Source organism: Apis mellifera, linkage group LG6 (assembly GCF_003254395.2).
Source record: "Apis mellifera strain DH4 linkage group LG6, Amel_HAv3.1, whole genome shotgun sequence".
In the NCBI taxonomy this organism is placed as follows: domain Eukaryota; kingdom Metazoa; phylum Arthropoda; class Insecta; order Hymenoptera; family Apidae; genus Apis; species Apis mellifera.
In genome coordinates, this window is record NC_037643.1 from 10,200,675 (window position 1) to 10,224,691 (window position 24,017).

The 24,017-nt window shown below is 31.2% G+C and overlaps 1 protein-coding gene across 1 annotated transcript in view; it reads right to left on the reverse strand.

Annotated features, from left to right (window-relative positions):
- Positions 1–62: 62 nt before the first annotated feature.
- The window catches only part of LOC724220 (synaptotagmin-10), a 55,426-nt gene continuing 31,471 nt past the window's right edge, over positions 63–24,017 (reverse strand). The window contains exons 2-10 of the mRNA XM_003251160.4: positions 13,428–13,690; positions 12,012–12,155; positions 11,322–11,447; positions 7,608–7,762; positions 6,992–7,154; positions 6,423–6,543; positions 5,434–5,605; positions 5,145–5,345; positions 63–4,863 (exon numbers count right to left, since the gene is read on the reverse strand). Coding sequence (XP_003251208.1) covers positions 4,860–4,863; positions 5,145–5,345; positions 5,434–5,605; positions 6,423–6,543; positions 6,992–7,154; positions 7,608–7,762; positions 11,322–11,447; positions 12,012–12,155; positions 13,428–13,690 — 1,349 coding nt within the window. The 3' untranslated portion in view covers positions 63–4,859. The remainder of the gene's footprint in view (positions 4,864–5,144; positions 5,346–5,433; positions 5,606–6,422; positions 6,544–6,991; positions 7,155–7,607; positions 7,763–11,321; positions 11,448–12,011; positions 12,156–13,427; positions 13,691–24,017) is intronic.

Consider the following 24,017-nt stretch of genomic DNA (forward strand, 5'->3'; position numbering starts at 1 on the left):
TAAAAGGAAAGGAATTGGAAATAAATCTCTAATTGGGGATTTCTGGAGTCAAACAACAGATGTTCTATATGGTACCGATTTATTTATTTCATTCACAATCGCAAGGGGCATCTGCTTGCCCGAATATACAGTATAGATTATACACACTCGTTAGAAAATACGTGCTTCTAGCGGTACCTGGTTACTTAAGTTTACTCGCCTGCATATTCGATTAAATATACGATTATTTTATATCACTTTCATGAACAGAGTAGACTTTAAACAGAGGTTTCTCTTTGGTTGCTCTTCTCTCGCTCAATAAAAAAAAAAAAAAAAAAAATAAAAATCTCTAATAATTCGTGATCAACGCTCGTCCATTCGTACGTGTTTCGTCGTGTGATATGCATACGCGCTCCAAATATCGTTCATCCACGATCGATATTTGTGAGAATATTACTTCGAAGATAACTCACTGGCCTGACAAATGGCCAATTGAACGATGCGAAGTGAACGATGCGCCTTTAAAAAAAAAGTAACCCGTTAATTTCGAACATCTACGCATATTAATAATACATAAGAATGAATAGAAAAGTATGAAATTGAAGAGAACTGACGATGACATTTAAATGTAAGTAATAATTTGTATCCAAAGTGATGGTTACAGAAAGATATTCCCGACTTAAAATTAACGTTTAATCCAATTTCCTTCTTGTCGACAGAGAAATCAGGATACAATTGCGATTATTTTTTTACTCTCCTATTACGTTCTCGAAAGCTTATTCTAATTGTACAATCTTTTTAAATTTTAGTAGAAAATTTATTCGTGACGTGTGTGAATCCAAATGTAATAGGAGAATTAAAAAAATCGGATGGAAAAATCGAACGTAGAATTAGAGAATATAGTCAACATTATATAATCAATATATATGTATATATATATATGTGGAACATCTTATTGGCGAAGAATACTACCACAAAGCTATTGAAAGAAGTTCTGGCTAATAGCATTGATAGTAGAATAATTTCTAATTCCTGATATATAACTTCTTTTCTTTGTTTATTTTATTTCATTTCTTTCTTTTTCTAGTAATATATAAATTTAGAGACATACTTTTTCAATAGCTTGCTAGACGAATCATCATCGATTTCTTCTTATGATCTGATTCTTGCATGCATAGAAAAACGTTTTTTTTTTCCTCAGTCTCAACACATTCTAATATATTCTACTGCAAGCATCATTTCTAAAATGATGCGACCATCATGATAATTATGTCGCGAAATTAAATTCAGTCTGTGATACAAATCTCGTGGATCGTACGAAAAAGAGAACGTATAATTTGTCTTGTATTTGTTCATTTTGTCGTTTTACATGACTAATGAAATGGGCGTCGCTGGAATTTCGAAGGATTTCGAACGGATTCTCGAAAGAATCATTGGGCAACCAAATTGATCAAATTGACCAGGATACGTGTATTGGTACGAGGATTATACAAATATACGTATGTGAGTATTTTATACATTTCAAAGAATTAAGTACTAAAAAAGCTTTTGATGTTTTGCACTATTTTGTCTACGATACTATGCTATTTGACACATTTCATATCCTACTGCGCTTATAATTTGCTACAATTTGTTCTTCAAATAATTCGAAGGATACTTCTTTTTTTTTTATGGTCATCACGTATAAGTAATCTATGCTTCGATATTTATATAATTTTATATTTTATTATTCGTTCCAGCTACACGAAACACAGAGTGTCTTTAGAAATATCGCTCGATCTCTAGAGATTCAAACATTCACAAAATGATAACGGTATCGAGGATAATTTTTGTCAAAAATTTTGTCAAAAATAATACTCTACACTAAGTGTACAATTCATATCAGAATTAATGATTAATCGAAGATATGTATGTAGATATTCGAATCTGATATCTGAGGACAATCAATTCCATTTTACGTAGATTGTTCTCCTTCATCCATCTATTTTCCAAAGACGCCCATGTGTATCCAGAATTGCAATCTCAGTCAATTTTTCATGACTGATCGATATGAAACTACGAGCCATCGCGATTGACCGAGCTTATCATTAGACGCGAAACAATTATTGGTGCCATTTTACGCGTTCTCGAATTTTACAATTATACACGTGAGTACTTCTTTTTTTTATTTTTTTTTGTTTTTTTATTTATTTATTTATTTATTCTTTTTTTGATATACATTTTATTAATCGAACGTAATTGTGCGATATCATAAATACTCCGCATCGTTCGCATCGATTCACTCTTCTCTCACTCGACGCACCCCTTCGCACGTGCACACATTTTTATTCAATATACACACGAACCCCTATTACATAATAATAATCGATACATCTTGGATAAATGTTCGTTTCGAAGTATTTCTTTTTAATTTTATCACTCTATAATTTTTCTTCAAGCCGTTATTGAAATAATTGTAAATTAATCAATGTAACTCGTTACTTCGAGTTATTATTAAATTTTATTTTATGATGCTTTGCTCAACAAAGTAAAAATTTTCCCAATTCCAACTAACTTATAAATAAATTTCACGAATTTCAGCAAGCAAAATCGTCTGTCAAGTAATCTTATCTTCTGAAAAGTTATCTTCTATCCTTCTTTCAGAAATCCTTTCTTCCTTTTGGCGGGAAAAGGACAGATGATGAGGTAGACAAACGCTATAATAGAAATTACCTCCAACGTTCGTACGAGACATAAATGAATAAGCAGATGCATTCTCTTGTGTCTGTGTTCGCATCTCGTCTCAGTTTCTCGTGAATGATGCACGTACTTCGGGTGCGTTATCACAAGCGGTGTCCACATATCGACGAGCTTTTTAAGTGGAAACACTTATCGCGTTGAATAAGAACATTTGCGCGAACAATTGGCGTAAGAGCGTGAATTAGTAAACGTTGTCTTCCTCTACATCTAATCATTTACTTTTTTTTTTTACTTTTTTTACTTTTTTTCTTTTTTTTTCTTTCTTCCACTTTCTCTCTCTCTCTCTTTCTTTTTCTTTCTTTTTTTTTTCTTATTTTTTCGCTCGCTTCCCATTTGTTGGATATTTTTTAATGGATACGTTTACGTTTAGGAAATATATTGCTCTATTCGAAGTCTACGTCGAGAAGAATCTATCCGGTTAAATGGTTATTGTCCTTGGAACATTTCGACCTTAGCGAATTTCATGCATAAATTGATCGACAGAAACAATTAACTTCGGAAGCACGAAAGAGGTGTTTGATTAACACGGTTGTGGATCTAACCGCGGTTGTGGCCACCATTGAAAGCGATTATTGTTATACGTACTATATTTATTTATTTCACGTATCGAAAGCTAATAGCTGAGCTATAATAACATTACACATGTACATGGGTAATAGGCAACCGCATATGTTTCACGTCGCGTTAAATTAAATTTATGCGATGCTGATACCAGTGCTTGCGCGATTTTATAAATATTCGTAATGCACGTTTTCGTGACAAGATAGACGATCCGATCATATCATTCGTTCATTTATAACGGATTATTCCAATAAATTATATCACTTTGATCAAATTATTTGTTCCTCTTTATATCAAGAAAACTTTGAAACTCTAAATTTTAACTATTTTTATCAAAGAATTAAACGATAATTTTATTAAGATAAAAATAGAAAAATTGAATCATTTGCTCGAAACTGTAGAATTTAATTTAATTATATTAAAGAATATATTGAAAAAGTGTAGTGTAAAAATAAATTTGAAAATAGACGACGAGCATTACGAGAGATCGTGGAGCAATTTCGTTGAGAAATCACGCGCCATATTCTATAGGTATTCGTATTAGATCGCCCGATGATCCTTTTGTCCGCGCCTCGCTGATTTATTTCGAAACGAAGATTTTTCTTTCAGTTTTCGACTCACTGTTCAGCCAGACAATTATTTTCCAATATACGTACGTAAAAATTTGAACGCGGATCTATACGGATCCCTACATCGTGCTGGAATTGTTCGAGCGGAAACAAGGGATGCGAGGGATATTCAATCCCCGAAAACTATCGGAGCAGCGTTTCCCGCCATTTTGATTTGTAAAAATTCGAGACTTCCTTCACAACCATTTATTTGGGTTGGTAATAGTCAATGTAACTATTTATTCTCGTTGATAAAATATATATGTATGTATGTATGTATGATATATATAATAATTGATAAACTATATATTTCGTATTTGTGTGTACGCTTGAATGCACAGGGCCAGCCTGGATTCGTTCTCAAAAAATAAACTATTCTATCTTTTTTTATTTTCTATCTTTCTCATTATCTCTAACTCTTGTTTATTCTTTCTCTCTCTCTTTCTCTTTTTCTTAATTTTTTTTTCTTTTTTTGTTTTTTTTTTATTTACCTATACGTATATATTTATTTTTATTATTCTCTCCCTCTCTTTGTCTTTTTCAAAGATAAAGTTTTGAGCAGCCTCCCCTTTCATCCCCTTTCTTCGATCGTATTAAGTTTTTTAGAAACATTCTACGACGATACGACGATCTATTCGCTCGTTTACTATTTCACGCTCTCGCCACGTATATACTCCAAAAAGCACAGAGTGTGTTTTTTTTCTTTATTTATTTATTTATTTTTTTGTTTGTTTTCATTCCCCTTTTTTCTTTTTTTAATATTTTTAGATGCTTTTTTGTGTGCTTCTTCCCAACCTTCTTCCTTTTTTTTCTTTTTTCTTTTTTTTTTTTTTTTTTTTTTTGATGAGATAGAAATTGTACTTAAGTCAGTCAAGCGGTGTGCATTAAATGACGACAGAAGGAAACAACGCCCAAGCCGACATCCGGCAAGAACTGCGACTTCTCGCGATACTTATCCCAACCGTGCTGTTTTCATCTGGAAAAAGTTTTCTCCGTTCCATATCGACGTTTCTTTCAATTCCATAAATATTCATTTTTCGAGATAAAATAACAAAAGAAATACAAAAAAAATTTCCTTTCCTATCTCTTCAAAAGTATCTTCGAGAATGAAAATAAAGCAAAAATCTTTGATTAAATCTTCCAAATCTCTATAAAAATTCTACTTTCTTATTCGTAATATTAACTTCCATGTTAAATTCAAAGATATTACATTTACTCTCTCTCAAAAAAAAGAAAAAAAACTACTCATTCACTTACCTGCTGTTCAAGCAGCTCAAACTAACTGGAAGGGGTTCCGAACTCACGGATGGGATGTGTCCAGGGATGGTTTCCATGAGCGGGTACCATTGCGTCACAGGTTTCCTCGGGTTCTCCAACATCTTCAGCCATTGCTCGCGTCCGATACCGATGAAATCGGCGCCGATCGCCGTGCAACCCATCAACTCGTTCGAGCCGATCCTGTTGAAGGAAAAAATCAAATGGCCGAAATCGACGATCGAACTGAATCACAGATCTGGATTATTCTTCGATCTTGTCGCTCACTCACCTGTCGTAATCGATCACTTTCACTATGAGGCTGACGTCCTCGATATTTTCCGCGGGCACGTCGAACACCAGGATCTCGTTGTACACCGGGAACAAAGTGTTCTTCTTCACAGAGGTCTTCTTCTTTTTGATCCGTCTGTCTTGGCACAGCAGGTACACTTTCACGTACGGATCTACGAATACGTTTTCTTAGATATTTTTCTGTTTGTATTATCGGGAGACGATGGGATGGATATATCGAAGGATCGTGCTGTGTGTATTTACACAAGTTTCTCTTTGACAAGCGGAAAGTGAGAATGGATGATATTGGCAAGTTGAGAAGTGCGCAGTTTTTTGGAAGTAAAGTGTAAATCCGATATTTTTGAAATATTGAAGGCAAAAGTTGGAATATTGAAAATGGAATTGGAATATTGGAGTATTGGAAATTGATAAAAATATTCTTTTGTGTATTAAAGAAAAGAAGAAGAAGATATTCTTTTGTATATACTCGATTGAGATGATTTTAGAATTTTAAGATAAACGTTATTTCCTTTTAAATCAAAAATTCAATTTTGAAAAGTGTCTTGAAAATAAAAATGAGAAGAATTTTAATTTTTATTTTAGTTATTTGAAATATTCTGTTTAGTTTTCCTTTTGATGCACAGCTTTTTAAAAATAGTGTTACAATTACAAACGATTTATTTACACAAAGGTAAAACCTTTAAAGCGGAGAATTATTTAATTATTTAAATAATAAAATTATGAATTATAATTCAATATGTATTTAATATAATCAAATTAAATTGTATATAGGATAAACAACATTTCGTTATTAACGGATAAATTTAGAACAAGAAGTTTTGAAGTAACAATTCGACGATTAAATAAATAATTTAAATGGATGATGGATGTCGCCTGTGGATACAGCGTTTGTTTGTTTCAAAATTTTCGCCTTGCTTTATTATATTTTATTGTTGGACGAATACGCGAAACAATTTCGTGCAAATTTACCTGACGATCCCGTTATATCCATGGCTTTCAAGTTTCTCGCTTTAATTACAGTCACTGTTAGCCGACCAGCAGTTGGTAGATAGCAGAGAGACAGCATCAATTTTCCTAGGTCCACTTTGTCCTAGAGGAACGAAGTGAAACCGATTCAGTTTCTAAAGTGGAGGAGGCTAAGGTGTCGATCAAAATAGAAATTGTCCAAAATCTATCACAACTAGGACACATATGATTTCCTTGATATTTTCTCTGATATTCAAATTTTGTGTTTCTTTAAAAATATTTTTCAACAATAAAAATTAAAGCGATGACTCTATCTTTATATTTTATATTCTATTTTTTTGTTTTTAATTTTTCTACAACAAAATTATAATTAATAAGAATATAAATATAACATAAATAATATAAATATAATTATACATTTGCCAATATCAATTTTACTTTTCTAATTTTCATAATGATTCATCTGCTGCATTATACTATTTTTATTTTTTGAAACTTGAAAATGGAATAAAGAAATTTTACATGAAATTTTACACAATGAATGAAAGAATTAGATAGAAAATATTCATTACCTGCATGGCGCACAGAATTTCCATTGTATATTCAATCTCCTGTTCAGTGCAGTCCAGCAATTCTTTGAGCACCACTTGTCCAATTAAGTCGTTTCGGGAGAATCGATCAAAGTCGTAAACAGAAAATTGAAGATACTGCTCCTTCAATTCCTCGTACGACATGCTGGTGACAGATTATCAATTGTTTCGACATCGTAAAACAGGCGTCATAAAATTACAAACATTGTTTGAAGACACATATACATGAATAATATTCACGAACGCTTGCAGATAATTTATGGAATTTGGTAAAATACAAACACTCGACAAGTTCTCCGCATACTCTACATTTTTCCACTAATTTTATATACAAACTGTTATATCCTGTATACAACCTAAATGCATAGAAGATAAAAGATCTTTATCCATAAATTCATTCAGTAATAAAACGAAAATTGCTTATTTTATTTATATCGAAATGCAATGTACAGTTTATATTTTCCAAATTCATAATCCATAAATTCAGAAATAATAATATATAAATATTAATATATTTATAGAGTACTTCGTTTAATTAATATTTGAAAAAAAAAGAAATGTTAGAATATATTTCTAATTCTAACTCGCATGTGCTAACCTGAATATGAAAGTTTCGTTGAATACAGGGTTAAGATTCTTTCGATGCACTTTAGTTTGGTATTTCTTCTTTCGATCTGGCAAAAGGTATACCTTCACATAGGGATCGCTGCTGCCTGTCACATCCTTCACAGGCAATTCTCGAGCCTCTAGGATCTAAAAGAAATATAATTTTTGTAATTCATAGCGATTAAGAAATTGGATCTTCTTAATCACTATAAATATAAATTTTTATTATTTATTACTATTTATATTTGTATAAATTTTCAGATCTTCTTTCGTTTAACATCGACATTCTAATTAATGTAGAATATTGAAAAGATTTTGTAAGACAGATGGAACAAAGAAACATCAACAAGGGATTAAGAAAATGTTTCATTAAGAATGTATGCAAATAATTTTTTGCTCTCCACAGGCAACAATGTGATTCTAATTTGTATTGACTGTTGGATAATAAACTAATTTGTAAGAATGTAATTAGAGTCGAATTGTGTAACACGTGTAACAGTATATCGGTATAATTTTTATGAAAATTTTTTTTTTTATGAATAGATTACATCTATTGTTGAAAGGTTGATCCATTTATCTGGAATCTCGAAGCTGTTTTGTATGCGGAAAACTGTGAAACCGATTCGTTCGAGGGGAAAGTATATTGTGGAATATGGAAATTCGATAGATTGATGTTTTATATCCGTCTTGCTTCGAATAAAAATTTAAATAAGCAAGATTTGTGATTCTGTCTCAAGTTTTCTTCATAATTGAATTAGTAAAAAATTCGTGTAAATGTTAGTTTAAAACAAGTATTGTTAAATATTAGATAAATCGAAATATTGGATAAATTGGGAGGATTGAGGAAACAAGCTCGTAAATAGGTTGTTTTCCGTGGGAAATTTTAAAGATGAAGTTTTCAAGGGCGCAAATCGAAAGTTATACTGCCTTGAAGAAAAAAAAAAAAAATACTCAACACTTCATTAAACACGCTTTGTAACACGTTATGTACGAGTTATTTTTAAAAACATAAAGTTCACGATTAATTTAACGATTAATCATATCTTCAAGATCAAAAATAAAGATTTCTATTCTAAAAATAAAAAGAAACAAACGTTTCACGAAACGTATCAAAAGAATAATTTTAAAATTCATTGAAGAACGAAACAAAAGAGATATATACAAAAAAAAAAAAAAATAAATAAATGGAAATAACGCAAAATATTAAATTCCTTCATTTTATAAAAATTAAATTACAAATACTTTCGTACGAATTCCTCCAATTTTCCCAAAAATTAAATTCGAAAATGTATTGCTGATATTGCGCGAGACTCGAATAAAATAAAAAAAATAAAACAATACGCCGTAATAAATTTCTCCAAATAAAAAATAAATTCCTAATCCTTCCTTCATTGAATGTAACACCGTTTAATCCTTGATTATTACCATAATCACCTGGTGGACAAAGGATTGATAAAAGGGGATGGAAAAAAAAAATAAAAAGAAAGAAGAGAGGAAAGAATTCAAGAAGTCTTGGTTTTGATCGCGTCCTTTCATATAAAATTAGAATAAACGCGATTGCTATTTACATTTCTGTGTCACTAAACGTGGGTTCCGCCCTGTTTAGAACGAAACTCCATCACCCTTGATTCCATTCCGCATCGACACATTATGCTTATTAGCGAATCGAGGGCGACAATTGCGCCACCACCATGTTAGAGATAATCTAGCCGAGTGGTCGCCGTCACAGTGTACGTCCGTGTATTTATGCACTTTATTATCGTTATCCAATAGCTCGAGCTAAATATGGCGGCTGGTGTAATTAGCTCGATCGAGTGCAACCGCGAGATGAATTTGCCTACGCGCGAGTGAAACGTTGCGAGAAACGTTCTCGCGCTGATGGATTCTCGGCCAGTAGAATGGAATCGGTCTAACTGTGATAACGATCGTCCTATTCTCGTCGTTATAACCGCAGACGTGGTTAAAGTGGTGCGTCAATGGAGGGATTGTGCATTGTGAAATGGTTAAAACATGGGAATCGAAGAGGATATGGGACAAAATTTTATGCCACAATAGGAGGAATTTCAATTTTAACGATTGATGAATTATGATTTTCATATAAATATATTTTATAAAGATATTCAATAAAAGAGATAGAGGATCATTTTCAAGCGGAACGAATAATAAATTTAAATAAAAATTCAAACAATGAGTTTTTTCTTTAAAACAAATAATTCAAAAATATCTAATTCTAAGTTTATTTACTTAATAATTAAGTACAATGATATCAGAAGAATGTAATATGAGAGGAATTACGTAATAACCAAGAAATAAAAAAGCAGTTACGAATAATAAAGTAATTATAGAGCTTTGAAGTGTATTATAAAAATATCCAAGTGATCTTCGTATAATGAAATAATTAGGGGATTTTATTACGTGTATACAAATATAAATTAACTATAAAGTAGAGGAAATATGTATCTCCTTTCATTTAATCTCCAAAATTGTTTAACAACAACATTAATCATAAACAAAAATAATTATTATCTATATTCGAAACTTCGTAACGAATCCCTAATGGGCATCCCCAGGTTCAAATATAAGTTCTTGGATAACGTCGTTTCCAACCACGAGCATTCGCATGAGGATTAGCTAGCAGAATCCAACGATGATTTATCGTTAGCATTTATTAACGAAATTGATCGATAACCCGGAATAAATGGTTGATAAAGAATTCGAATCGCGCGACGACGAATACCAAATTAATTTCTCCTCGAGCGGGGATTAGCCCGCTTTTTATCCATATTTTTATGCATTCTTCTCGACGAATTCTTTCTCCCGCCACTACGACCTTGAACGAGAATCAATTCGAGGCGATCGAACGTAACTCGAGGGCTGTGCGATTTTGAGGGAAACTAGATGGGGAACTGGAGCGCGAATGTCGGCCATCGTTTTCGTGGAAAGAATTCCTCTTGTCCTACGTTGATTTCGCGGGCTACGTGCACCGCGTTGGAAAAAAACTTTCCAGGGAATAAGAGCGTGACCACTGCGCACGTACAAGGGCTTTCGATACAAAGGTAATCGTGTTCGTGGTTGGATTTGTAGAGCCATCTTTTAATTCTCCGGTATTGCCAGAGGACTTTCAGGGCTAATGGTTTAAAAAACGCTTTAATTCTCCGAATTTTGAACGAATTTTTCTCTTCCCAATTCGTATTGGAATGATATTGCTGAGAGGCGTGAAATATTATTTAATCATCGAAAGGATATCGAACAGGATTCGATGATTTTTTTCTTTATTATTTTATGAATAATTGGATATTGTTGTAAAAAGGATTTTCTACAGATTTATATTTTTCTGAAATACTTAATTGGTGGGATTGGCATTAATAAACGATTTGATGAAAGATTCAATCTCTAAAAATATTCAACAGCGTTTTAAGATTTTTTTTTTTAGTGATTTTGTACTTAATTAGACCGCTTATTAATTTTATTGGATATCGTTAAAAAAGGATTTCCTATCGATTTTGAGATTTAACGAGTATTTTTCTGAATTACTCTTCAACTTTTTTAAGCTTTATAATTTTATCATTCGATTATAATGATATTTTTTATGAAGGCAGAAACTATTGACACATATATTTTTTATGATATATCACTTGGCTATTTATATCACGTGCAAAGGAAAAGAAATAATGTAAGGATTTATCTGAAAAATTGCAACACTCACTTTGACCACCAACCCCTCCATCTCCTTGTCATAGCGCAGAGCAAAACGCAGCTTGCCAGCGTACTCCATTTCCGTGATGCTCGCGCTCTCAGCATCGTCTCCCAATTCCTTTTTGTAAAGTTCCGGCTGGAAAAGCAAAGTCGCACGTTAGAAACTTTCCGGCCAAACTGAATTTCCTAGTTTGTTTCATTGTCTGAACTCCACGGGGACGAATTCTTCGGGAAATTTGAATGGAAAAGTTTCATTAAATCGTTTAGTTTATTTGACTCGTACTCTTTTTGCTTTCCGTCTGGATTCGATTATTTTGAGAGTCGATTGTTTCCTTCTGTTTCTTTATTTATTTATTTTTTTTTTTTTTGAGACATTAAATTTCCTTTAGAATTATTCTATTCAATGTTACCTATTCTATTCTGGAAGACAGACAATGTTAATTAACGAGGATTTTTATTATCGCAAAATCAAATTTTTATGTTTGTAGAAGAAAAGGAAATGAAACTTTGTAGACAGCTATAGTTTGTTCAAATTTTGCATAAATATTCTAACAGTCTAATTATTTATTATGTTTGAATAAAAATTCTTTAGATGTTAAAGTTTCTTCAAAATTATTTTAGAAATTATTCTGTATTTTTTCGAATCTTTTTCTTCAAGATCTGCTCATGGAACAAAATATAGAGAAATTTTCGATCGTACCTTGATTAAACCAAGGTTGGAATCGCTACGTTTATCCAGACTATAGATGCTGAATTTGATGGGGAGATCGAGGCGATGAGAGAGCTGCCTCTGAAAGCTCTGGTGCCTCATCGGGACAATGGGCAAAGTTGTCTGGCGCAATACCTAAAAAAAAAAAAAAAAAAAAAAAATCATGGCTTGATACGTCCATGGTCTCTCGATATTTCACAAGTTTATCCCGGAAGTCGACCGCCCCTTCGTTAGCTCGTTGACTACCGAGTTTCCTCCACGATGTTTCGCTACATGAAATTTTCATTTACGCGTTTGGGAAACTGTTATGCGAGAATTTGCCAAGAACAAGCTGGATATAAGAAAGAATAACTTCTTTGATGCTATTTTTGCGAGGGAAACAAGGAAGTGAAGTAATTAGTTGAATGCTCTAAATTGCTATAATTAAGTAACTTTTAATTGTTTCCTTCCTAAGAATTCTTTTTTCCCTCCTTTTTGTTTTTTTTTTTTTAATTTTTAATTTTGAACCCTTTCGAGAGTGGATTTTGAAAAAATTCATTTGTCACGCTATTTATTATTGAATTAAAAATTTAATTTTTAATTTAAATAAGGAAATTTTTCTATACTTGAGTGCTAATGGAAATAATACTCAAGCAATATTTTTTTAAACATCTTTACTAATTTATTCATTAATTTTTTCTTACACACAATATTTTGTAGTCTTGTTAAGAGATTTATAACGTTAAGAATTCTTAGTTTCTTTTTTTTATTGCAGCAAGATATTGATGATGGATGGTAGATGGGATCAGCTGACGTTATCGAGTGAAAAAATAAGACTGCTGTATCCATAGAACTCTTAGATGTTGTACAATCTTCATCTCTTAAAAGTATGAGAAAATGTTTCAAAGTAAAGCATAAATATTGAACGTGGAAAAATATAAAAAAAAAAAAATCTTTGATGTCTTTGAGGAAGTCATTAATTTTTGGATTAAAATTTATAATCATAAATCGTTTAAAATTTCGAAATTTAAAATCTTTTTTTTGTTAGCGAAATCTTAATAAATCTTAATAATTAAAATTTCTCTCGACGAATAATTGATTAATTAATATTTAAAACACTACATGCATATTCAAACTTCCACGAATATTCTTAAACATTATTCACGTCTACGTCATACTATTAATACTACGACTATATTTAAAATTATATTTTCAATTTTTTAATATCTTCCAAAAAAATATCAAATCTATTTATATTTACAAAATCATCGAATTATCATCGATCGAAATTTCCAAAATTTTAACTTTATTATCACATACACAGTGTTACATTAACACAAACGATATTCTTGTCTATGAATTTTAATTGGACAAAGATAAGCAATTGCAAATTATACGACGTTAATAAAACAACAATCTTTTTCATACCTTTTTGCTATCCTTTTGCTCTTGGACGTACTCATGAGTGATCGGCTCAGATTGGAGATCCGGCAGAGAATGACTGATACGTATAGCGTTCTGTTGCGACAAGTCGCTCTCGGCGTCCTCCTCCTTCATGTGCCGTCTCACCCTCATTAACCATTGCCAGGTGGAAGAACATTGAAAACTCACAGCAGCCAGCAGTAATAGAGCCATCAACGCCACTCCTGTTCCGACCAGCAGTTGATACGGGAACGTTTCCGTCCATTCTTCTGCGAGAAAATTCACAGAACATTAACACGAGGAACGCATTTTCCACAAAAGAGAGACGAGTAACGATCTTGTTTCTTTTTTTTCTTTTTTTCCTTTCTTCGTCTCATTCTCCCTTTTTACTTGTGTTTTCGATCGTATATAAATCGTATCGATTAAAGTATAATTCACTGTCAAAGGGAAACTTGACGATAAAAAAGCGTTTCGAAATTGATTAGGGATGATATCGTTCGGGCTCGGCTAAGCTCAAGATTAATTAAGCTGGAGAAGAGATGGCGAAGAGATAAGCTCGTCCAACCGAGCTAAAAATTTTAATCAAGGAAAGGAGTGTTTTTTTTTTTCTTTTCTTTTCTTTTGCCTCGAAATTAGAAGACACGTGGATATGCCATTACATCGTACACGATCGATAAAGAAAGATATATATTTTGTCAGCTATGTAATTGTAGATGCGTTTTCTGAAGGTTTGTCTGTGGTCGCGGGAAAATTTGAAATTGTTTTGAAATTGTATTAGAACAATGTTAATTTATACGAGATAATAATTGATAATATTAGTTATATCGATGATTTCTTAATAATGATTAATGATATTAGATGGTTGGATAGATTACTGTGGAAACATAATAGAAATATGGCGATATAAATTGATAATGAAAGAATAAAATTGTATTATGGTACTTTTAACACTTAATTAGAAGTGGTTAACGTTGAACATAAATTATATATACATAAAATTTACAATACAGTGTGACAGCAAACAGAAATGTTATTTTTCAACCAAGTTACGACTATAACAGACGGGGAAACCTCGTGGAACTTCTTCAAACTTCTTGCTTGTCTCTTCTAACAAGCGCCTTCACCTACCTATTCAAACGAGAAGAAAAGAGGGAAAAAATTTTAAAGGAAAAAAAAAAAAAAAAGAAAAAAAAAAGCATAGAATGTTTATTGTCCGTCCCTTTTAGGCGCACAATACGTCATATAGTGAGTCATTTCAACTCACTGGTTGGCGCAACGTCGTTTAACGTCAGCTAAAAATCATAGGCGATTTGCACAGCGTTGGAAGAGGACGATATAAATGAAGAATAACGATTCGTTTAAAGCACAATGATTAATGTGATATGCAGTATTGAACGTAACCTATGAGAAAGGAAAAGTTGAATAGATCCTCATATTTTTTTTACGGTTAAAATTTATATTATGAGCAATATCTTATGAGCAATAATTTTCGTAAAAATTATAAAATAAAAGATAAACAAGAAATGGTTCATGGACAGAGAAGAGATAAATTTTTCTAATGCTTTTTACTGATATAAATTTTCTTATTACTATTATTCCATCTCTGTGTGTAATTTTTTATATTTATATTTATATTTATTTTATTTTGTTTTATACGTTTTTTTTTCCAGAATATATAGATATAAGTGGCTTATGTCTCTATCCTAGTTGACTATGTTGACATAGATGCATTTCGAGTAGGAGATCTTTTTTGTTCTGTCGTCTTATTAATCAGTGTCTTCAACAGTGGTTCGACAGGAACTCGTTAGAGCCAGCTGCATCGTGTAATAACATATTTCAAGTAATGCAAATAAGACAAGTTGCTTCATTATTCACAGGCGTTTTCATGTTTGCATCCTCTCGATGCAAACAATGATTTTCCCACCGCATCCTCAATTATCGACGCCTTCGTGACTTTTCTCGATTTTTTTATAATCTAAAGAATTTATATCCTCTTATTTGATTATTTTTAAATAACAAGTATTCGTATTTTGTACGTAACTTATATGGGATTCGAAAAATTTGCGTGATTGGTAATATCTTGAATTAATTTCGAATATTAATTATGTTAATTGAATGATCAATTTATTACTTTTCATATTTTCATTCTTCTCTTATTATTTTGTTCTTATAATTGTCAAGATTTTCTAATAGCTTTAAACTTTGAATTGTAATTGAAAAATGTCTTTTTGATTATATTGTAATATGTATGTAATACCAACATATTTGATTTGCAATTATTTAAACATATTAATTTTTAAATTAATTCCTTAAAAATTAATTTATTGGAGTTTTTATTTTGTTATTAAAGTATTAGGAAATTAAAAAAATTGAAAAAATCAAAATAATAATAATAATAATAATAATAATAATAAATAAGATTATAATTCAGATTATATAGGATTAAGTGATTTAATTAAAAATTGCAATCAACTTGAAGCTAGAAAAACTTCATTAATGTAAAAATAATTTCTTTAAATTCGAAAAGTATTATTCGAAATTGTAGAATAAATTACAAAAACGATTGACCAAATTATCATGATTGATTTCAACAATGGAACTTAAGTTCTTCTATTTGTTAAATATTCTAATTAAAAATAATTAAACATAAGGATTGATGGAAATATTAGAAAAAGATAATAAAAATACGATCAATCAGATTAAAAATCATTAAACCGATATTGGAAACTCATTGTTCTTCTTTGTTCCATAGATATTCGTTCTAATTATCCCATCTTCGTTATTCGAAGAATTCTTGATGAAATCGATCATGTAGATTCCATCAATCGAATATAAAAAAATCTCGAATTAGAGATACAATTTAAAAATGAAATGATGAAACTTTTTCTTTGCAGAATTTAACGGAGCATAAAATATATTTTCCCTTTTCATTTTTAATCATTTAATCTATTTCAGAGGCGCAATTTAAAAGAAATGAGCAAATTTTGTTAAATTTAACAGAAAAAATTTAAACTCAAAAGAGACGATATAAATTATTATTTCGTTCTTCAATATTTCTCGTTTTTATTTTTTTAATCTCACGAATTTAACTAAACTGTCATTGTTAACGTGTATAAATATTTTCTCATGAGATTTTTTTGAAATATCTTACATTATCTGTAGCTGCAAACTATAAAAAAAAATTATTTTGGAAAGTGGAAATGAATAAAAATTTGATTATACTCCACATTGTGTGATCAAAATCTTTTTGTTCAAATGTTTTCATAATCTTTCATGTGAAATTCTTTTATACGGATTTTTACGATTCCAGATCCAGATTTTGTTTTCCTTTCCTTTTCTAAATTTCATTGTACGATAAATCCACACACATACACACACACACACACGAGATAAATAATGCAAAAATAATACCCCGCTATATATCGTATATCTAGATTGGAAACAACGAATCTTTGTAACAATAGAGGGGCAAAAGTATAAAACCAACGGGTAAAAATATCGCTTTTGAAAATGGCGACGAGACTATAACCCAATTGATCGGATTAAAATGATTGAATCGATACGTGAACCCGACTTTTTCGTTTGTCGAGCGTGTGTTCCAAATGGATAGACAATCTGGGACATCGGCTTTTCAACTTTGATGCGCAGAAGGGTTGTTTTAAAGAAAATCGTTTCGGCTATGAATCATGCAGATTTAAAATTTGGGGAGCGTGAAATATTACCAGGAAGATTCTACGCTTAAGAATTTCAAGGATCGAAGGAATGGCAGATTGATCGAAGCAGATTGTGATTTAAGTATCAAATTTATGGTATATTTCGCTCTCAGCTTAATGTACCTAGCTTCTAGAACATGGATGCTTATGCATTAATATTTTCTCGAGACGCTTGGATGTAATAAATTTTTTTACTCAAACGGGAATTATTATAATAATAGTATATAAAATATATTTACATTTAATGATTGAAAATTTAAATTCTCTATTTTTTGAATTATTCATCGATATTGATAAGTTATTAATAATTAGAGGATTAATAATTATTAATAATCTTAATATATTATACAATATATTAACAACAAATTATTAATAATTTAAATTTATTAATGTGGGATAATCGAAACAATAATAATTCGATAATCAATAAAAGTTCATGTTCATGTCTATAATTAAAATTTAATACATTGTACATCTAAATAATTACATCTTATGTACAATAAGAGACAAAGTTGCATGCCATGTTTCAAACAATATCGTAAACATTTAAACAAAGGATCCTTTAATTATTTAGCACCTATTAACGATTAAAAATAACCACCGCCTACGAGATCCGATATTGCGAATAACGTACAACCGCGTTTGTTTCATGTATTTATAATGATTGTAAATTTATGTGTCACTGAATATATAAATACGTATAGATTTGCAATCATCACGTTCATACAGGCAGCCATTATAAACCCAGACGATCATAAATACTTTAACAAGGATTTCTCCCTCCCACCAGAGAATATCCCATGAGATACCGCAATATTCCTCACCAAATGACACTTTCGTTTTTTCTCTCTAACGAGTACGCCATTCTAAGGTCAATTTACACTTTTATATCGAAATTGAATATTCATGAAAATCTCGTAAAAATTATCTTCGACTTCGAAAAGTAATATACATAAATATACATGTATATATATATATTTTTAATTATGTTTTATTATATTTTATTCGAGAAGAGGGGAAAAAGAAATTTCAAAGGAACCGTAATTACGGGAAAATAAATTCGGGACCAGTTTCAAAAATTTCATTTCCTTCCTGGATACCGCGTTGACAGCAAAAATTACTCTGTCGTAACCCAGAGTTCATTTGCGACTCTCGTGAACGAATAATATAATATTCAGAGCGAAAATCAAACACTCATCCCTCAATGCAATGTTAATCTCAACGTTGATTTTAGAGTCACCCTCAGCTCAATATTGACTTCAATAACGTCCATCCCAATGTTATACTCAAAAACCCTTTGCTCAAAGAAACTCGCTCAAGATTTCGACTCTCGAGTAATTTCATTCGAAAGTACACAATACAATCTCCTCTTTTATTCCCTCTTCAGATTCCTTCTTCCCTTATTATTATTACTTCTCCACCGTATCGGTAATCGCGATGGGTGGCGCACGGAGGGTGTATCGCAAAAAGGGTCTGGAGGTCGTTTTTATCGTCGAACCGGATAACAACGAACCGACGATCGCGTGACAGAGGTGATAACACGCGGAACGTTCAAGCGTAAACTCGATTTATGACTTACTCGGTCGCGGGCTCGAACCGCATAATGCCCCTCCGCTTTCACGGCTAAGTAATTGATGGCGGCCAGCGAGTTACCCGCTTTTACCCGCCTCTTAATATTCGTCCCCCGCAAACATGACCCAGCTTGAATTTTTCACCAGAGAACCGCCCATTTTCTGATCCACCATCTCGATGTTACGCTTTACACAAGGTTGAGGCGTGACAACAGGGCACGAGCTTGTTATACGAGGTCACAGTTTCTTGAAAGGATAGGCATAATTCGATTTTATGGAGAGGAAAAGAATATGGGTCAGATGTGATTTTTCATGCTAATTAGTTTGATTCATTCTTGACTATTTTTCACTCTCCTTTAAATGATTGGATGTCGAGTCGAATTTTTGAAATTTTTGATTGGATTGGAAGAAGATAAGAGAAGATGATATTTTTTGGCATTTTGTGAAGGGAGAGGAATGGAGAGAATAAGAATAGAGCGAGACTGTAAAACTTTTAAAAAGAAAGACTTTAGATTCTTTTCTTTTTTTTTTTTTTTTTGGTTTTTATTTTGATTGATTGTTGTTTTTCCAATCTTCTTAACCATATCTGTAACTCTGTTTATAAAAAAATTGGAACTTTGCTGGTTTAATTACTCGTTCAAATTAAAGATATAAATATAGATATTGTGAATTAGAAGGAAGTTTTATTCTCAGGAAACTCTCGTTAATGTAGACGTCGAGATAATAGAGGACCGAGTCAGGGGCTAAAGGATATATTTTCATAAAGGAATAGATAAGCAACTTTCAAGAATAATTACATCCTTAATGTGTATCCTTCTCGTGACGTCACAAAATATGTTAAGAAAACGAGATAATTTACTCATTTCGATAAAGTTTATTTATTTTCTTCATGATTATATATCTTCCGCTTGTTAAAATTAATATTCGATTCGTATATCTACTTATTATTTTTTTTTCTTTTACGAATTTCCTAAATTACCCAAATTTATATCAGTATCGTTAAAATATTTCACATAACAACAACATGATCCTGCGACACAATTTATGAAGCACAATATTATTTTCATTATCTCTAAAATTTCCACGAGACATCCTTTACTCTTTGATTTTTCCCGATAACGTTGTAATACACCCTCTATAACTTCAATTTTATTATCGAGAGCAAAAATTTCTCGATTATCGTGTAAAAAAAAAAAAAACAGATATAGAGATGGAGAAAGGGGGTTGAAAGAAAGAGATGTTTTTTTGCACAATATAAATAATTACGAATTTTATTATTTCAATTAAATTCAAGTATTAAATGTAACGCAATGTAACGAGCACTGATCTCATTGTTATCGACTCGAAATGTCGTTACAAAGAGCTCGAAATCCCGGAAGTCATTAAACACTCGGATAACGCGTCGCTTGACTTTCAAACGATATTTCAAATTGCCTCGCGTGATACAGGCCAACCTTCCATTTGCAGAGTTCGCAAATTCCCCGTCGACCATTCGTTCAATTATCGATTGTGCTTTTTTCATCTTTCCGCGTGGATTGTGCACCGGCCTTGACCCTCGGATCCCGTGGTTGCGTGGGAGGCAAAGATTGGTCCCGGCTGTTGCACACGCTCGTTCCTCGCGACATGCGAGTTTTTACCTTCTGCTTCTGTTTCCAATTAAGCGGAACGCCATGGGATGGTACGTATGTCGGGACGTACCATGGAGGAAAATGTAATATGCGTGGAGAAGAAAAAAAAAAAAAAAAAAAAAGATTGAACTTCGTGATGTAATATCACGAAGGAAGAAAGTTATTTTCGAGAGACATGATATTTTACCCGATCAATTGACGAATCTTTTGTACTCCTTTGCTCGAAAGATTAGAAGATACTTCGTCGAGATAAAATATACGAATGTATGGAAACGAATGGGATAATATAATGAGGAAAAATGTATAATTAATTCAATTATACATAAAAGTTATTGCTTTGTCAAGAGGAAGGCAATATATTTTTCGATCGATTTAATTAATTGATACTCTTTATGAAAATTTCTTTATCCGACACGGGAAATAAAATAAAATTTCCAATTTTATGTTATAACATCTATTCCTCTTTCCGTGATTAAATTTATTTCCCAATAAATTGCGTAATCTGTTATAATAATCAACTTTGTCTCTTTATCCCCACAGATAATTCTTACGAATACTTTATATCTTTCTTTACACAATAACGCTTAAAAAATCTGAAACGAAATCGCGATTAATTAAGCAGGCTATCCTTGAAAATGAGGCTGTCCTTTTTTTCGATTCTTAAAAAAGAGAGAGAGAGAGAGAGGGGGGGAGAAAAGAGAAAGGATATTAGCTAATTGAGTGATAAATCTTGATTAGAAGTTGTGTGTGTGTGTAAAACGGGAGGTTAATTCATTCGTGATCGATTTTCACGATCGTGTGGTTACGTGACGCAATGGTCACGACGGCGTGACGAAATATCCACGGCCCTGACCTTATCTTTCTAACGCGCGATGTAATCTCGAAGAGGCTAGCCAGACGACCGTCACGTTTCGCCTGCATTATTCGATATGATAATTTGATCGCAGTCTTTCCCTTCATGCGTTCGATTTTTATTTTTCTTCTTCTTCGTTGATACGATTTTTCACAACAAGATTAAAAATTTTGAACGAAACAGTGAAAATTGTATAATTTGAAAATGTATATATATATATATCTTCTTGTTGAACGATTTATGACATTTCACAATTAGGTTAGAAATTGTAAATATTGTGGATTATAAATTGATTAAAATTTTATAGAAATCGTATGGATGATTCAAGAATGGATACATAAATATCCTGTTCGAATTAATATGATAGGATTTAGGGAAATTGAGAAACCTTTGAAGAATATTTACATTGCATTCATGGAATATCGTTATCGAAATTTATTCTGGAGAAATAAACAATTTGGTTTGTACGCATATACGTGGATAATAATTCTGGGATTTTCCTTACCATTTATGATTTCACGATCGAATAATAGAGATTTACGCGATGAATGGATTTAATTGGCAATAGTTCATTTGAATCGAGTGTTAATTAAAATTTTCGTTCCAACGATCGAAATTCAGATAAATGATAATAGTTCCAGCTATTAGTTACGTGTATTGTTTATATTTTTAATTATGAAAAATATTTCAATCGCATAATCAAATTCAAAATTTGCGCGATTCGAGAAAGACACGCAGTGCAATCGAATTATTAAAAATGGCGGATCTAAATATGACAAATTCATGTTTTGTTCTTTTTTCTTTAGATGAGCAAAGTCAGTGTCAATTATGAAGAAATTTACGCCACCTAATATCGAAGGGTTAGAAGATAATTTCCCGTTCGAAGATTTCGAACCGCAAAAAGTCTCAAAATTCAGGGAAGAACCTTTAAAAGAGGAACCTGAAAAATTTAAGCCATGGCGTGTATTTATCAATCATCTTGACAGTTATCATGGACAAAAAATTGTCAATGTAAGTGTGATTATATTGATTTCTTGATTTTTATTAAAATTTTTAAGAATATTTGAACACATTTGACGAAACATCATGATTTTATAAAGAGAGAATTTAGATGGAAGAATAGTGAACAAAAATAATAGGTTATTATGCACATTCGTAACTTGTGCTTTTAATTTTTAGAAATTTGAAGTTTTTTTTCATATCAAAAATCTGAATATATATACAGATTAAAAAATATTGATATATGTATAAAGACTAGTGTATATTAATCAAATATTAATTTCATTTTTTACATTTTTATTTTACTATAATGTGATCAATTTTACTCTTATATATTATTCGTTTAAAATATTTAATATTGCATATTTAAATTTTAATTGAAAAATATATTTATTTTATTTTAGTTTCGATTCTCGTGATACTTACAAAATATTGACAAGATAACGTGTTAAATTTTTAATAAAAATAGACTTTCATCTATGAAAAAATAATAATAACTATAATGAGGTGGAAAATGTGCTATAAAATAGTTCATGTATAAAAAGTATGCAATAAAAATATACTACGAAGAACATTTTTTTCTACACGTAATAAAAAATTGCTCGTCTAAAAATTTCTATTTTTTTGCATTCAATTATATATATACATGTATGGCATACAAAAAGATCCACTTAATAATCGTATATAATATTTGAATTAGCATTAATTATACTGAGAAACGTAAACATAAAATTGGTACAAAATTGGATAAATTATAAAACCACAAATTAATTTTGAAATTCTCCAAAAATTTTATACTTTTTTACTATTTTTCTATTATCTTTTATATATTTTTTTTACTTATATTCACAATTCATTGGATTCACCGCAAGAAATATAAAATAACTTTTTACAAATAGAAGCAATTCATATTATCTCTATATTAAATAAAAAATTTATCTTAAAATAACAATGCACAAGAATCATAAAATCAAATGGACAAGATATCATAATAATTACTTGAAGTAAAAATTTTAAAAAAATTCGAAGAATAAATCTCGAACATCCAAGAAAAACAGAAAGGCGGGGGGAGGGTTAAGGTCTCGGACTTTCCTTTCCAATGCATACTTCTATGCACACATCCCATGGTATCGATTTCAAATTAGTTCCAGCACATCCTCTTTAAGTATCCTTCGGGTTGAATCTTTTTTTAACAACCGAGTGCAACATTGTCGAGTGCAAATTACAAAGTGTTATTACACAGGCGAATTATTAAATTCGCGTTGATCGATAGATTCAAAGAGTAGATTCGAACTTATTTTCATCGCCAATTATTCGAAGGAAATATGTAACTGGAGGAGATAATTAAATTGTTAACTTTGAACAAGGATGTGATATGCATTTTAGACTAAATTCCAAATAAACGTCAGATTACAGTTTCCCCTTTAATATTTTGCCACGAGTGGTGTGTAAATATTTCATCAAGCAATTGAGAGAGTTGTATACCAGAAGAGAATTGAAGATTGTGCACTTGGAATTTGATGTGTAAGGGTTTGAAGCGTGAATTCGATGATTAACTAGTTTGAAATCAAATGGAGAAATTTCGTATGCATTAATCTATATTTATTAAATTTTAACGAGCAAATTGATCATAGGATTTTTATATATATTTGCATTGTACAAAGTGATTCTTTAACAATATGATAAAATTAGAATTCAAACAGAAGTCATAAAATCATTTGTAATGTTAGATTTAAATTCGGGAAAGAAGATCATGGAAATATTTTAACCACGATATATAATAATTATCATTGATCAGGTGTTTAATGCATATTGGATTATTCATAGAGCCA